This window comes from Solea senegalensis, linkage group LG9 (assembly GCF_019176455.1).
Source record: "Solea senegalensis isolate Sse05_10M linkage group LG9, IFAPA_SoseM_1, whole genome shotgun sequence".
Classification (NCBI taxonomy): Eukaryota; Metazoa; Chordata; class Actinopteri; order Pleuronectiformes; family Soleidae; genus Solea; species Solea senegalensis.
Genome location: NC_058029.1, coordinates 20,444,633 through 20,459,903, shown reverse-complemented (window position 1 = coordinate 20,459,903; position 15,271 = coordinate 20,444,633). Strand labels below are relative to the sequence as shown.

General features: G+C 40.1%; 2 protein-coding genes across 3 annotated transcripts; one reads left to right on the top strand and one right to left on the bottom strand.

The window, feature by feature from the left end:
• Positions 1-33: 33 nt before the first annotated feature.
• Positions 34-4,094, bottom strand: josd2 (Josephin domain containing 2). Of its 2 annotated transcripts, none has more exons than XM_044033816.1 (5): positions 3,852-4,094; positions 3,446-3,578; positions 1,989-2,114; positions 1,582-1,776; positions 34-1,370 (listed from the first exon to the last, which is right to left on the bottom strand). In XM_044033816.1, the coding sequence occupies exons 2-5, from the start codon at positions 3,565-3,567 to the stop codon at positions 1,259-1,261; spliced, it is 555 nt and encodes a 184-aa protein (XP_043889751.1). In that variant the 5' UTR covers positions 3,568-3,578; positions 3,852-4,094; the 3' UTR covers positions 34-1,258. The 2 variants fall into 2 exon arrangements, with proteins under 2 accessions (XP_043889751.1, XP_043889752.1); XM_044033817.1 differs by having other exon boundaries at positions 3,446-3,574.
• Positions 4,095-5,506: 1,412 nt separating this feature from the next.
• Positions 5,507-9,666, top strand: ube2s (ubiquitin-conjugating enzyme E2S). Its single transcript, XM_044033180.1, has 4 exons — positions 5,507-5,726; positions 6,532-6,679; positions 7,847-8,037; positions 8,135-9,666. The coding sequence occupies exons 1-4, from the start codon at positions 5,724-5,726 to the stop codon at positions 8,498-8,500; spliced, it is 708 nt and encodes a 235-aa protein (XP_043889115.1). The 5' UTR covers positions 5,507-5,723; the 3' UTR covers positions 8,501-9,666.
• The last annotated feature ends 5,605 nt before the right edge of the window (positions 9,667-15,271 follow it).

Below are 15,271 nucleotides of genomic sequence, written 5' to 3'. Positions count from 1 at the left end.
CATGTCTACAAGAAACACACACACAATAAGAGATTCATAAAACAGGAGATTCAACTTTACTATAAATACGTTTGAGTTGAGGTTTACATGTGTGGTTAGTGTGTACTGGAGATTTTTTGGGATATGCATAGATCAAAAAAGACAAAGATACAAACATTAAGTTGAAGCACCAGTGTTTCTGCATGTTTAACACCACAACTTATACAACTAATAAAGAATAATGGACTCTACATTCCAGCATTGTTTCCTATAAGAAATGATTTCAACCTGAACACAGCTGAGTCATAGCAGCATGAGATAACCCATCACGACGAACACTATTTCCACTATTAATGTGGTCAAAGCTTTATTATTACTGTGTGGACTAAACTAAACTACCATACTACAATTGAACTGCGTCCTGTGATAAATACAGGGAAACAAATGCTGGCTGCAGAATCAGAGAAACACATTCCAAAGATCTGTACATAATGTTGTAATCGGCGAAAAATAATATGAATAATTTGTGGTAACAAAAAACATGCAAAGACACTGGTTTCGTCCTTCAATGTCAAACCTTCACAGAACCTGCCTGCACTAAAACACACAGAGACGAGCAGTGCTAACAAATTTAACTCTGTAAGTGCATAGAACGTTTACAATTAACAGACGGTTCACGCAGGTGCTGCTTGATTCACAAATACATTTCCACTTTACAATCTTGTAAACACAGATTATTTGGTGACTGGGTCATAACAGTCCAATGACATCATCTACAGTATATATGAAGCAGATTCCATACAAGGTTTTAGTAATAAAAAAAAGAAATGTCCAGTTACCTTTGCTATGAATGCACATCTGCATGCACAAATGCTATCTACAACAATTACTGTTAAAATTCAGACATACAGCATTGTCTCAAGTATCATCAAACTTGCCCACAGTGGCTTCATACTTGCAAAATTGTTAGCTTAGATGCACCTTTTCAAACAAATGTACAAAGAGCAGGACAGTGCAAGGACAGGCTTCAAATCAGAGCAATTGTTTTTTTACAACTGTAACAATCACAACAGTTCTTCATTTTCAAAGTAAAAGCCTGTCTCTGCTTTTCTTTGGAACTCCCTCTGTGAGTATGTTTGTAGATATATTTAAGTGCATTCCCTGAAGAGGTTTTTGCAATGAGGTGTTTTTTAAGAGAAAAAAATGTCTGTCATTTTCCCAGAGGATTTTTTTCCCCCATGCTTAAGTAAAAAAAAAAGGCATGTCCTGTCCTGAGGCATTATTTTTTGGGGGAGTCAGAGTTTAACCACGAACCGTCCTCCTCCACCTCCCGCTGGACAACCAAGAGCATTTCTGCCACGTCCTGAGAAAGCTGTTCACTGAGAAATGAGCTGGATGAGAGAAGAGGAGGAAACGTTAACAGGAAACACATATTTGGGGCAGATTACTTGAACGTAGACTCAGAAGACAAACGGTGAGGTCATCCTCATGTGACCACTCACATGAGATGAGTCACTCACTGAGACAGAGTGAGAGTTCAAACAATTAACAAAAGCCAAGTTCTGATAGAATCCAGAGCAAACACAGATTGCACATTCTTACCGTAGCTCTGCTTCTCCGCCGATACACAGGGGACTCTTCAGTTTGGAGTCCAGGTTGTAGTATTGTCCATCTACTTGGCGAACTGCTAGCCAGTGCCGTCGCCGAAGCGGGAGGGACACAATCCCGAGTGATACCCGAGATGGGACATTAAGAATAAAGCCTTGGACCTTTGACACACAAAGACTCTCAACTGACCTGTAAAATTGAAAATAAAACACAGAACGAATCTTTAAATCCACTTTTGAATATTCTTCGTTGCATTGCAATGGACTCTTCCAGTGTACCACTGCACTTCAAACCTTCAAGCAAGAAACTAGAGACCGTTTCACTTTATTATATTTGCAGGAATCACATCACAAATCTCTGCATCTACAGAAGTGTTGTGTGTTTTTGAGTGTCTCACTCACCTGCGTTTGTCCCACCACACTGAAGCCAGTTCTCTGCTCTGTAGTGCTGCCATAATGACATTGACATCATAGTTTCCAGTGCCTAACACTGACCGATGAGGGTTCACCACACACTGTGGAGCCAGCCTGCGAGGAGGGAGTGACAGAGCAGTGAAGCACTTTAAAACAGGAAAACCCATCTTGCACTTGGTTTTAAATTGGTCCATCGGTTGAAAAGACTGCAGGGAATCAGGAAGACTTTATGGTTTTCTCTCGGCTGCGACTCCTCACTGTACACTTAACTGCTGTATGTCCTCCGTGAGTTCAACTAGACATAACTTTATTAAGATCCCTATCGCACACAATAGGAGTGATTCATTCAATCCAGGCCTAGGCAATATTCTATCAATATCATGACATGAGACAAGATATCTTTTATTTGCTTTGAAATGCCTCCATAATCGTCCCTGTCTTTGTGATCTGATCCAGCCTTACGTTACCTCACAGTCACTAAGATCTGCAGATCAGCTCTTCTTAGTTTGTCCCAAAATCAAGACTTAGGGGGGACAGAGCTTTCTCTGTTTCAGCTCATGTGGAATGAGCATTAGCCCTCTTATTGTTGTGTGCTTTATAAATAAAATTGGATTGGATTAGATATCATCTTAGATTATAGATATCATCATATTGTTGTACTGATGTTGAAGGATGTAATCAAATATTATATTAGGAATTGATTCAAATATTTGAAATGATATAAGACCTCCTCTTCAATTTTTGTCTGATTATTTGTGTTACAGTAGAAACATCCTTCATTTCGTTAAACACTCCAAACCTAAGAAATACAGCAGATATAGTCTAAAATGAAACGTAATAATAACTGTATTTTTATGTAACACACAAACAGAATACAGAAAAAGAGAAGAAAAAACCTCTATAAATACGACTCTTCAGAGAAACAGCCTGTGCTTGAATAACAAGACAAAGAAAAACTATTGACATATATATCTTGTATACAGTCAATGTAAAATCAATGTTTTGTTAGAAACTCAATTTCTCCATGGCAAATAATTTACTTGTAGGTGCAGCAGAGAAATAGAAAATCAACAGACCCAACAGTCATGACATGCATGCTGCTGATTCTGTGTAATTGAATCATCCCTGTTGTTCAAAACAATAGGTGGCCCTTAGTTAGGGACAAAGGCAGCAAATGTTCTACATGCTGCTTATAGAGCAGTCATAGTCAACTCCATGCAACACAGATGTGAAGCACAGGTTAAACAACTAAATATTAGTGCAGTGATTCACAGGAAAGCTACATATTCAAGCATGTTTCTGTTTATATAGTACATGTTTGAGTTAATATTCCCTTTTCTTCACTTTCTGTAAAGGAATTATACATTTTTATGAACAAACTGCTATTATTATAAGCAGCTGCGCGTGTTTCCACACAACGACAGCTCATCCACACGTTAGCTTACCGCTTGCAGATGTCATCGGCTGTCTCCTTGGTAAACACCCGCTCCTGGAGCACGTTGTTGAGTGCATGGATGGCGCACAGCTCCAGTCGTTGCTTCTCATGAAACACGTCTCCTTCGCTCATGCTAATGCTTGTTTGTGGCATAAGAAAACACACAGACACAAAGAGAGAAAACGGCGACGTCAAGGTAATAAACACAAATGTTATTTCTGCTGCTGCTGCTTCTGAGGAGCTAACTGATGACAAACGCAGCACAGTTCACAGCCTCACTCGAGCTATTTGTGATTCAAAAGTCGTAACAGAGGCTACAACGTGAGACTTGGCTTACTATATTCAATATTTGACAGCTTGACAGTTTCCAAAAAGTGACTGTTACTAAAGGACAACAGCTAAGTGAAGCTACTGACCTACTGATGAGGTGGTTCCTCGTCACAAAGATGTTGGAGTCTGACAGCTACATTCACAAACCGGAAGCTGAGCCGTTGTCACGCCCATTTACGGTATGTACATAGAATATTATGACTATAAACCAATTCACATTAAATACGTTTCCTTGTCTATTTCGAATATAATAAACGTAAAGCACAACGTGCCTCTTTGTTTAAGAACAGCGAACGTGAACGTTGTCAACACACCAGGGTTTAGCCTGATAATAACCGTTGACGTTATGTTAGGGCGCCCTCTAGTGTCCACACTGCTTAATGATCATGATGTGCGCTGTGCCCGTGGTCATATTTTTATGTTTTACCATTTCGACACTTATAGCCGTAATTGAATTCTTATTTGTCAACATGAACATTTTAAATATAAACAACTCAGTGGTTAAGACCCTACCTTGTGTACCAAAGACATCATGGTCGCAAGTTCGATTCCACCCCTGGCTAATTGTACTTGATTCCATTGTAAGTCGCTTTGGATAAAAGCGTCTGCTAAATGACATGTAATAATAATTGTAAAAATTATGTCACGTTCTACACACATGTGTCACGGCAGATATATTTTATTCAATTGTAGATGAATATATTGTGAATTGTATGTCCCTGACATGGATTCGAACACATGTCACGCGTGAATAGGGTGAAGTCTGCCATCTCTGATTGCCTTGTTTCACCTGTACTGGAGGACAAGTTTTCTTCTTGTGATTGTGACTCAGGAAAGACGATAAAACCATGTGGTTATAGATTGAGTGACTGTATTTCTTCACACGTAAAGGGCCCTTTGCACAGTTGCCATTTGGACAGGACCCAGTAGGAAAATCACAGGTCTAGATAATCATATTAGAAATGGTTGAGTTCCATTTCACACTGTCCTGACTTATATGACCTGGGATATACCTGTGATCAGAAACATGTGTGCTTTTCCTGTAACTACATGTCAAAATGGCTGCTGGGAAATGGCTCATTATTTATTGATTAGTTTGGCTTGCCACACAGTATTTTAATTCAAAATCATCTTCTTTTTCATCATGGACATAATGTAATGTAGATGTTTAAAATATACAGACCTGCTCATGTGTTGCAATCATTTGACTATCAATGGTCTGATAAGCTACAAAATATAACAGATTATAAAATGATAACTCAAAGTTCTCAGAAGACTGAAGAAAGTACACAAATAGGCTTATCTATTGATTAAACCAGGAAATGTTACAAGGACATTGTGCAAGTGAGAAGTCACAAAAAAAACCAGACTATAAACATGATAGTATGCACAGTATACTCTATAGCCACTATTATTTCTCTATCAAAATTAAGACATGCTATATTTTTTCATTGATGATTCTCTTGATTCTCTTTTGTTGGTTGTGTGACCGGGTCACCTGACCTCAATGGGTTTTTAATCTACTTTTATTGATTACTTCATTTCCTTTAGTTGTGTCCTCCTGTTTCTTTGTAGCAGATGAATGTAGTCTGTGCTGCTGGAGGTGGGGGTGCGTGTTTTAAACGGGCCAATGGTTGACCGCTATCACTGCTGTTATCGTCTGCGTGTGGCTGATTGTACTTTTGACTACGACGCGACGTCAGTTCTGCATCGTGATTGGCTCAGATTTTGAGCCTGCGCAATGTTACAAACACGCTCATTGGTGGTAGGTTGGTAGGTTTAATTGTGAGTGTCGTATTTTTGTTCCTGTGTCAACGGAAAGAAGGAAAATAACAGCAGCTAGTGAAACCTGGCTAAGTTGTCATCCAAGGCATCAATTTTTCAAATATCAACGGAAAAAGCCCCTCTTACCTCACATCAGCCGACCACCTACCAGCTGAGCAGAACTCATTTTAAACATGGTAAGTTGGATAGCTGAGCTCTCCGCTAACGGCTACTAGGGGGGTAGCAGTTAGCTTGGCATTTAGCCGTCGTCAGGCGTCGAACGTTTAATTGAGGTTGTGTCTATTTACAGGAGTCTCTATTGTTAAATGCAAGTTATCACATCGTTTTCTTTAATTGTGTACATTGAATATAATAAAGACGACATCATTCTCTTTAAACATCACCGCAGCTTCTACATTAACGCTGTCTTATTAAGGCAAGGCTAGTGTTGCTAATGCTACGTAAAGTTATCTGTGGACTTACGTTACATTTTTCTCATTGTTTCACTAATATTAAGTGGATATTATGATCGATGGAAGGCTGTATGAACTTACATTAGCACGTTAACATAAAACATCTGTGAGTATACATACAGGGTGTTACGACCGAGTAAGTTTGTAGCTCACATTTAACAGATTTACAATTGAATCCTAAGTAATAAGATTTCTGTGTTTAAAAACAGTCACACTGTTGGTTTAAAGTGTCGGTATAATTAATTTTAAAATCTCTGAATTGTTTTGTGAAATTGTCTCGTTAGCGTTGTTTAGTTGAGTTTTAGTTTAATAAAGGAAACCCAGATACTTGCTGAGGTTGTAATGATTTGCTGTTGCATGATGGAATATAATGCTTAGGCTACAGGCCCATTTTAAACTTTTTCACTATCTTTAATGTATATAATGTAATAATGTTTTCAAGCATTTTAGGCTTAAATAAAGAACATTTCTGTCAAGCAGTATTAAACGTGTCTATAACCTGTAAATCTATCCGTATGTTTCTCTCTAGAACTCCAATGTGGAGAATTTGCCTCCTCACGTTCTTCGCTTGGTCTACAAGGAGGTTTCTGCTTTAGCAGCAGACCCTCCTGAGGGTATAAAGATTTATCCAAGTGAGGAAGACATCACTGAACTGCACACTGCCATTGAAGGCCCAGGTAAGAATTACACAGATAGGTTCTCGGAGTCAGGGTTTGTGGTTTTTATTGAATTTTCACAAAGCGCCAGTATGACGGACAATTAGAATTGGGTCCTTTTGATCCCTCTTTTACCGGACAGCAGGTGGTGGCTCTGTGTTCACTGATATGAATATGCAGTTCAGACTAATAACTATGAGAAAAGAGGTGCAAAATGAAATGAATGGCATATCATCCTATGAGTCCTGTAAATTCAGAGAACATTATTTGTTCCTAAGGAGCAATTTGAGGCACTTAGAGCAGTTGTACACATTTACAGAGGGTGGCTTTTTTTTTGTAAGAATAAAAAAATGTAAATATAAGAACCAGAAAACTTGACGAAGCAAGCCCCTAAACTTAATTTGGCTTTTGTCACTCTGTGTTTTCAGTACTCCAATGTATGTCATTTAATATCATACAATATGAATTTTTAATATCAACTATTCAAACTTACTGACGACAAAAATAAGATTGTATTCTTTGATTAATTTTTAAAGTAAAGGTGTTTAAAAAATATTTATTATGATAAGAATTATTTAATTTAGCACATTTATTTTCAATTTAACCATTTACATGAGTTATTGTTTCATTGTTGCTCAGATGCTTGTTTACAGACACTGTTTGTCAGTATCCACATACCTAATGATTAAAAAATGACCTGACTTAAAACAACTGATTTCATATATAATCCCACCCCAGTTGCCATTGTAGTTGGTGATAGTGTTTTGCATGGTTTTATTGTAGAAAGCAACACTCAATTTAGGGCTTGAAATGTCATGACTGTTACATAAAAGTAGATTGAGAAAGCCTCCAGGAACAATATTACTGGTTCTAATCACATAACCCAGTCAAACAGAGCTTCTTCACTGCATTGGTCTGAATTGGTTTGTCACAGGTTGGTATGAGACATTTGCAAACAGACTAAAACTCACATTGCTCTTCTCATCCCAAACACAGTATGCCTTTTGCAAATAATGTATTCATTATTTTCAAGTGGCAGTGAAGTATTTCACAAATGTTTAACTAATTGATCTGTGATTTCACTTCGATGTAATCATTTAATTGTGTGCTCTGTGACCCTCTTCCTTGTTGTTATTTGGCACATAGAGAACATGTTGTTCATAATATGAATTCTTAATGTTTTGACAGAGGGAACACCATTTGCTGGTGGCATTTTCCGAATGCGTCTTGTGCTTGGAAAGGACTTCCCTGCGGTTCCGCCTAAGGGTTATTTCTTGACCAAGATTTTTCACCCCAACGTGGGTCACAAGGGAGAGATCTGTGTCAACGTGCTGAAGAGGGACTGGAAAGCAGAACTTGGCCTCCGACATGTCTTACTTGTAAGATGAACCACCAGTATTCACTGTTAGGAATGTCAGCTTTGTTTCCTTCACTAATTTTAAATTCCCCATCTCTTCTTCCTTTATTTCTCCACAGACGATCAAGTGTCTTCTTATCCATCCAAACCCAGAATCAGCTCTGAATGAAGAAGCTGGGCGTTTGCTGTTAGAGGACTATGCAGAATACGAGTCACGTGCTCGCCTGCTTACAGAAATCCACGCCATGGGTGGTCCAGGCGGAACCTCTGGGGCTCCTCAGGACCCTAATGATGGCCCCCAGCCAAAGAAGCACGCAGGCGACCCTACAAAGAGAGCGGGACCCAGTGCAGCAGCTGTGCCAGCAGCTCTGGGTAATGGAGCTAACGGAGCCAGCACCACCACCAGCAATAGCATCAGTAGTAGTAGCACTAATGTAGCAGGGAAGAAAAAAGCAGATAAAAAGCGTGCATTGAGGCGACTTTAATACCTCAACAAAGTTCTCAGTATATGTGTGCGTGTGCGTGCGGGTGTGTAAATATAAGTATTGAAGTGTGCTGATGTTTTGATTCCCCTTTTTCTGACTCTTTGTACCACAAATCCAGACGAGACCCACTTTGTACTTCGTACCTTACGCTTTGTTTTGCCACCAGTTTGTCGTGTTGGCATTATAGATTTGTTAATTATGTAAAAACATGGAATATTTGCTCCTCTTTGTAAACAAAGTCTACACTTTTCACAGCAAAAACTATGCCGTCATTTGCATCGTTTCCTTGGCCATCTGGATGAATGGCAGAGAATGGCCTTTGGTTTCTGTCGTCTTATGAAACAAGCTTCTGTTGAGTCAGACTTGGAGAAGCTCTTTTTAATAGTGTTTCTTGGTAAATGCTGCTGTGAGGGTACTGTGTACTGCTCAGCCAGGGTCACCGAGTCTAAACCAAGATACTACCTTAATTGAAGTCAGTTTTTTAAATAAGGGTCAAGGAAAGTTATGGTAGATTATTATGCAAAACAAAGAATTAAAAACATTTTCAACTGTAGTTTTCATAATTGACCTGAATGAAGTGAAAGGATGGAAATCATTACTTGCCGTTATAGAAGACTGATGGTCACAGACTCTCAATCCCCTATATTTTTTTTAATTTCTCTAAAATTGTTTCACTGTCCAATATTTGCAAAAGTTGTTTATAATTGACATGTCCATATTCAGCTGTCTTGTGGTTTTTGTGTGAAGACATAGATCAGTGGCTGTATGGGAACAGGGTAAGCTGCCAGGTGACTCTGGAGTCATCTATTCTCTGTTATGTACAGTAATATGATTCAAACTTCCCTGTTCCCCTACTAAGCCTTATGTGATTTTCAATACCCAGTTTTCCAACCAGCCATGTGGGTACCAGAGAACACATCAGTAGCAAAACTTCCACATTTGATAGAAATTGTCTCCCTTAATATCACACTAGCAGGATTTCTTGGGCAGGTTTTCTCTCTGTTCTAAATGCATGCGGGGCCTACATTTCCCAAGGAAACACACTGAAGCGCTGTCTTAATGTGGATTGAAAAGGTGCCACTGAAACTCCTGTTATGTGCTGACCCTTTGCTGGATATTTTGTGTCCATTTTAAATTATTTAAATAAATAAAACATTGAAATATGAGGCGTGAAATGAAAAAAATGTCATGTTTATTATTTTTTTAATTGTGCTATGTTGCGTTCATGACTGTTAATGTGGAGGATGTAACATCTTTGATTGGAGGTGTGAGCATATAGGTGTACAACAGCACAGCATTCAGTGTTCTGTGACGTATAATAGCATTTCACTTTGTTTATGGTGGGCTGGTGTTCTGCAGTGATGAAATAAGCATTACGGGGATGCCAGTAATTGCGTCCACCCCCAGAAAACTCGGTGAGTGAAAGTGCACCCGGTAGATTGGACCATCTAATGAAGGGCTCCACTCCGGCCTCTGCTGCAGACCTGCAACAGCCCACCCACCTGTGTAGAAATAGCATCTTACCATGCACGTAATTATCGGGCCCCTGTTAGTCACCTGGGGTTCCACAGAAGCCTTTACACCTTACTTAAGCCCCAATTTGGAAGTGCTTTCCTCCTTTCCTACCTTGTGTCCACCTCATTGCCTTAGCCCTTCTTATTAACACACAGATATTTTTCCTTACTTTTGTTACAACAGTACACATAATTGCATTTTTGGTCTGATATCAGAACATTAATTAAACAAGGAGTTTGGTTTCAACCTGTGGTGATTTAAGCCATGCAGACAAAGACAGTGTGCATGTAGTAGTATGTGAAGATTAGAGCTGAAACAATTACTCTATTAATTGATTACTGAATTAACTGCAACTATTTTGATAATCGGTTTGAAGCTTTTTTCATGATAAAAACAAGATCTCTGATTGTTTTAGCTTAGCTTGTCTTTAGCTAGAACATCATCATCATTTTGCGAAAATAATCGACAGAACATGATGACAAAAAAAACATACACATTTAAAAAAGCTGAAAAATCAACATTTATTTAAAAAAAAAAACACTGGAACTGCAGAAACACAGAATTCTCACCACAGCTTTTGCATTTTCTCTGAAAAATCCTACTGTGACCCAGTGCCACACACATACGTCACCCTAAAGTAAACCCTACAGGACAAAAACTAATTGCATTCTCATGGCACAATAACTCAGCATTACTTTGCTTAGAAATTGGGATATGATTACTGTTGTAAATTGCAACCTCTGACACTAGTTGTTATAATATTGCAGTAATATGCTACTGAGCAGCGTGTGACTGTCCAACACTGTAGACCTATAGGTCAGCTCTATGAGGAGAGAGGCTGCTCGTGTATACACAGCTGGGCCGAGGAGCAGACATTTAGAGTGTGTTAGGAATCCTGGTTTTTGAAGCTGTCGTGAGCACCAGCGATCTTTGTCTGCTGTCCTTACTGACCTGTAGGTGAACAGCAGGAGATCCAGCAGGTGTCACGTGACATTCTGCAATTGACCAATACCAGTCCTTCAAACAACGCAATGACCATAGATATTAGAGCAACAGGCGCGCAGTCATTCAGTCCTGTAAACAAGGGTTTCTTGGAAGGTGGGATAATAGTCGATGGATTAGAGCAGGAGGGGGCTTCATACACAAAGGGACATCTCGATATATTGACACAGGGTCATCAGCTAAGCCTTTTATTCTTCCAGCTTTTTAGTGCAGCTTCTTTGTTAGACACTGCGGTCTCTGTCAGTGACTTTCTGGTCTTGTTGCTAAGGGCTATATCCACATTTTGTTAAAGTTTCAACACATCGGCAGATGCAACATGTCAGAGTCTCAGCTGTCAGTAAACCACCGAAACAACAGGAGCACAGCAGCCATTTTGACAGATCACAGTAGTAAAATCCCAGATTTAAATATACAAATTAAAGATGGCTGTGTTCCACTGCCCTGACTTGCGTGAACTGAACAGAGAATTTGTTAATGTGATCACCAACACCTGCTAAAACATTTGCTGTGCAAAAGGCCCACTGGGATTTATCCTGTGGGCGAGTCATATTTATATTTAGTCATAATAATTATATATATATATAAATGTTTTGTTTTTTTTCCCAAAATCACAAAACAAAAGCAGGTGAGCCAAAGTGCTTTTCGAAAACAGGGCAAATACAAATGATGGTGACATGAAATCAGACTGAAAAGGAGTGTAAAAGCAACGTCAAACAGGCAAGACTTTTTCCAAACTTACTAAATGGTGAGAGGAGGCCCACTGTCGCTGAATCTTTGTATACTGTGTTTTAATGTGCGGGTGGGTCAAAATATCGATTATATCGTCAATACAATAATCGATACACCAGGGCAAATATCGGCGCTCTAAAGTAAACAGTACCATGCCAGTTTCACTCGCCGGGAGTCACTACTTCAAGAAACTGGGGGCGAAAGCTGCGTTAAGAGATGCTCCATCCACGTTCAATACATAGACTTTATGCACTTTGTTCTCTATGCTGTGAATAAATAGAGAACTTCACAGATTTTTTTGTTTTCTTCAGTTAGACAGATATCGAGATGTATCGTTTGCTGATCGTCTTGCGATATTGATTATCACAGAATCGTTGTATCGTGATATTATTGCCATCGCGGGCCGTGTATCGCGTATATCGTACCCTGTGATGCCCACCCCTATTTTAATGTATAAATCACATATCGCATTTCCAAAAAATTGCCACACCTGTGAGTAATTTCACAATAAAACACAAAAATACCAGATTAGATTGTTACTTATCAAAGATAACGCCTGTGAAATCCTGGGGGTGGGGGGGAAATGTGTAGTGTAACCTGGAAGAGATGAAGGTGTGAATGGCAGTCTTTTTTGGATAAGCATGATTTTCTCTTGGACATGATTCTAATCTGATAAAAGCTGTCCTTCACATTATTAGAAACCTGTTTATCAAATGTAAAAGAGTGGTGAGATTTCTCGCTACAGAGGGAGAATTATTGGATCAGGGTCTAAGTTGCTTAGGATTGCTACAGATGGACCGAATAGAATGACTTCAGTTTTGTTTTTGTTGAGTTAGTAAATGTCTGATCCAGCATTTGATGTCATAAGCAGACACGAGATGAAGGTTTGTGTAATCACTGATCTCTCTTCATGTAACATTCAGGTAAAAGTTACGGATAAACGCTTTCATTCATATGCTGCACATCGTGACAAGTCAATTACAGCGTGTGATGGTGGACTGAGGCCAAGAAAGAGCCACCTTCATCACTCACAGCCCCCACATTACCTCTGCCTCCTCTCTCATGTTACACTCCTGCAGACTGACACTTGTCCCGTGCTCGTCCTAAAACCTACAGAAATTTCTGAATTGACAATGTAGGTCTGGCTCTAATTGACAGTTTCATTCACGCTCCAGTGTTAAAGCTTTTCGCCAATCCGCTTCTCTTCCCCGTTTCCATCGCTTTCATAATTGCCACCAACATAATGACACAGTTGCTGTGGCAACGGTGTCTCTCTGTGTCTCTTTTCTCTCTCTCTCTCTCACATTCAAAGACATACACACACACACACACACACACACACAGAGGTTTGCACAGCTATTCTTGTAAGGACACTTAATTGACTTCCATTCATTTGGACAACCTTAACAAAGCTCTGTCTCTCACCATAACCAAATCCTAATGTGAACCAACCATTAGGACAGGGTTTGGGTGTCCATGAGGACCACAGGTCCTGGTGTTAATACCAGAAAAGATTCTGAAGATGAAAGAAAAATGAGTATATCTATACACATGTGTCTCTCTATAGTTGTGAGGATATTCATCATATTCATCATCATAATGTGTTCCCTTGCCTCAATTTCTTACCCTAACCCAAAACTAAGTCTGAGCCCTGAAAAAGCACATTGAAGTTGTGAGGTCCTGCAAAAATGTTAAAATATTCTCACAATTTCACCATGTTCTTACACTGAGGGTTGTGTTCTCTCAACCTAGTAAAGACACACACACACACACACACACACACAAGACACTAACCTTAACCACAATTCAAATCCTAGCCCTAAACTTAATGGTTTCTCAGACATTTCTGAGGTTCCGCCTCATTAGGACCAGGTTTTGGTCTCCGTGAGGACTAGTGGTACTGACAGGGCCAGTGTTTATGCCAGAAAAGGTTGTAAAGAGGAAACAACATCGAGTACACACACTAGTCTCCCTCCCTCTCGTTTTCACAGCATTGTCTCAGCTCCGTGGTTTACTTATTGAAAAGAAGACTAACAACATCCCCGACCGCCTGCGTGTGTTTTTGGTCAGTGTGTAAAGTGCAGTCCTCTGGGCTCCATTCAGTTAATGAGAGAAATGAAATGGAGTTGAATAAAGATCAACGCCACCAACTGAATGGGCTTAATGACCATCATCATCATCATCAGCAGCAGCAGCAGCAGCAACGAGCATCAGCAGCACCAGCAGCAGAGGTGAGGCTCTCATCAGCACCAGTGCGAGCGACCAATCAGAGCGCTCCTCCTCCTCTGGCGGACCTCAGTGAGGACAGTCGCAGTTAGAGGCGGTGTAACCTATGTGGCTTGGAAATGATGCAGGGAAGCAGCTTCGCTCTGTTGTAGACGGAGAAAAGTTGAACTACGGGATTTTTGCTGAGCCTCCCACTCTTGGATTTCTGCCTCCTCTTTGTAGTGGCACAGTAACTTAGTGCTGATTTGTTTTCAGTGTAGTGTTTCGTTGAATTGTCACATGTTTCAGACAATTTCAGAACACCTTGATGGACGCTGACCCTTGGTCTTGTTCGTGTTTTTTGTTTTTTTTTGCTCCCCTCCTTTGCCATGATCATGGATTATCAATAACCGGATGGAGACACGTGAAGATGAGCTGATGTTCTCTTGTTAAAAACAGGTGTCAGATGCAGCAACAGTTCTGGATTTTTCTGATCAGCTGCTGCTACAATAACAGGCTGCCATCTGACAAATAAGGCTGACATTACAGTGCGCAGGCTCTCTCTCTCTCTGCCGGCGCTCTTCTCCAGCATCAGACCCCAGAGCAGCGCGCGTGCAGGTAAGACACGACTGTTATTATTGTCATGCACCTTGTTTTTATATATATATATATATATATATATATGTATATATAGACGCAAACATCAGCGACAGCATTACAAACAGAGCTGCTTTATTCATTCACTGTTGCGCTTCTGTGTGTCTGGAAAATGAAAGGGGGGAAAAAAAAGAGAGAGAGAGAGAGAGATGAGTTTGGCGTGTGTTTAGACGCATCAGCTGAGCTGGAGGATGTCAAACAAACACATTTGGATGAAAGCTGCGCCACAGAAACATCCACACTCTGGCTTTGTGAGTGGCAGACATGTTTTTCACCACTTCGACACTTTGATCTCGGAGAATGACCGCACATCGTGCGACATTATCCACAGTTTGATGTGAAATCCACTGATAAGACATCACACACACACACACACACACACACACACCGGCACGGATACACACGCCCACGCACTATTAGCCCACTGATACGTATACAAGTCTTGTTCATAACCCGCATGCTTCTCCACTGCTAGTTTTAATAAGTTAAAGCAGGGGTTGGCGCTGATTGTGAGGATCCACATCACTGATGCAAAGTCATTGCGCAGCAAATATTTGTACTGACAGGCAGCAGCACTGCTTTCACTGGAACTGCTCTTATACGTCGACATCTGTATTCACCTATCCCCCCCCTCTAGAGCGTCAAAATGGAAGATAGGAAGGA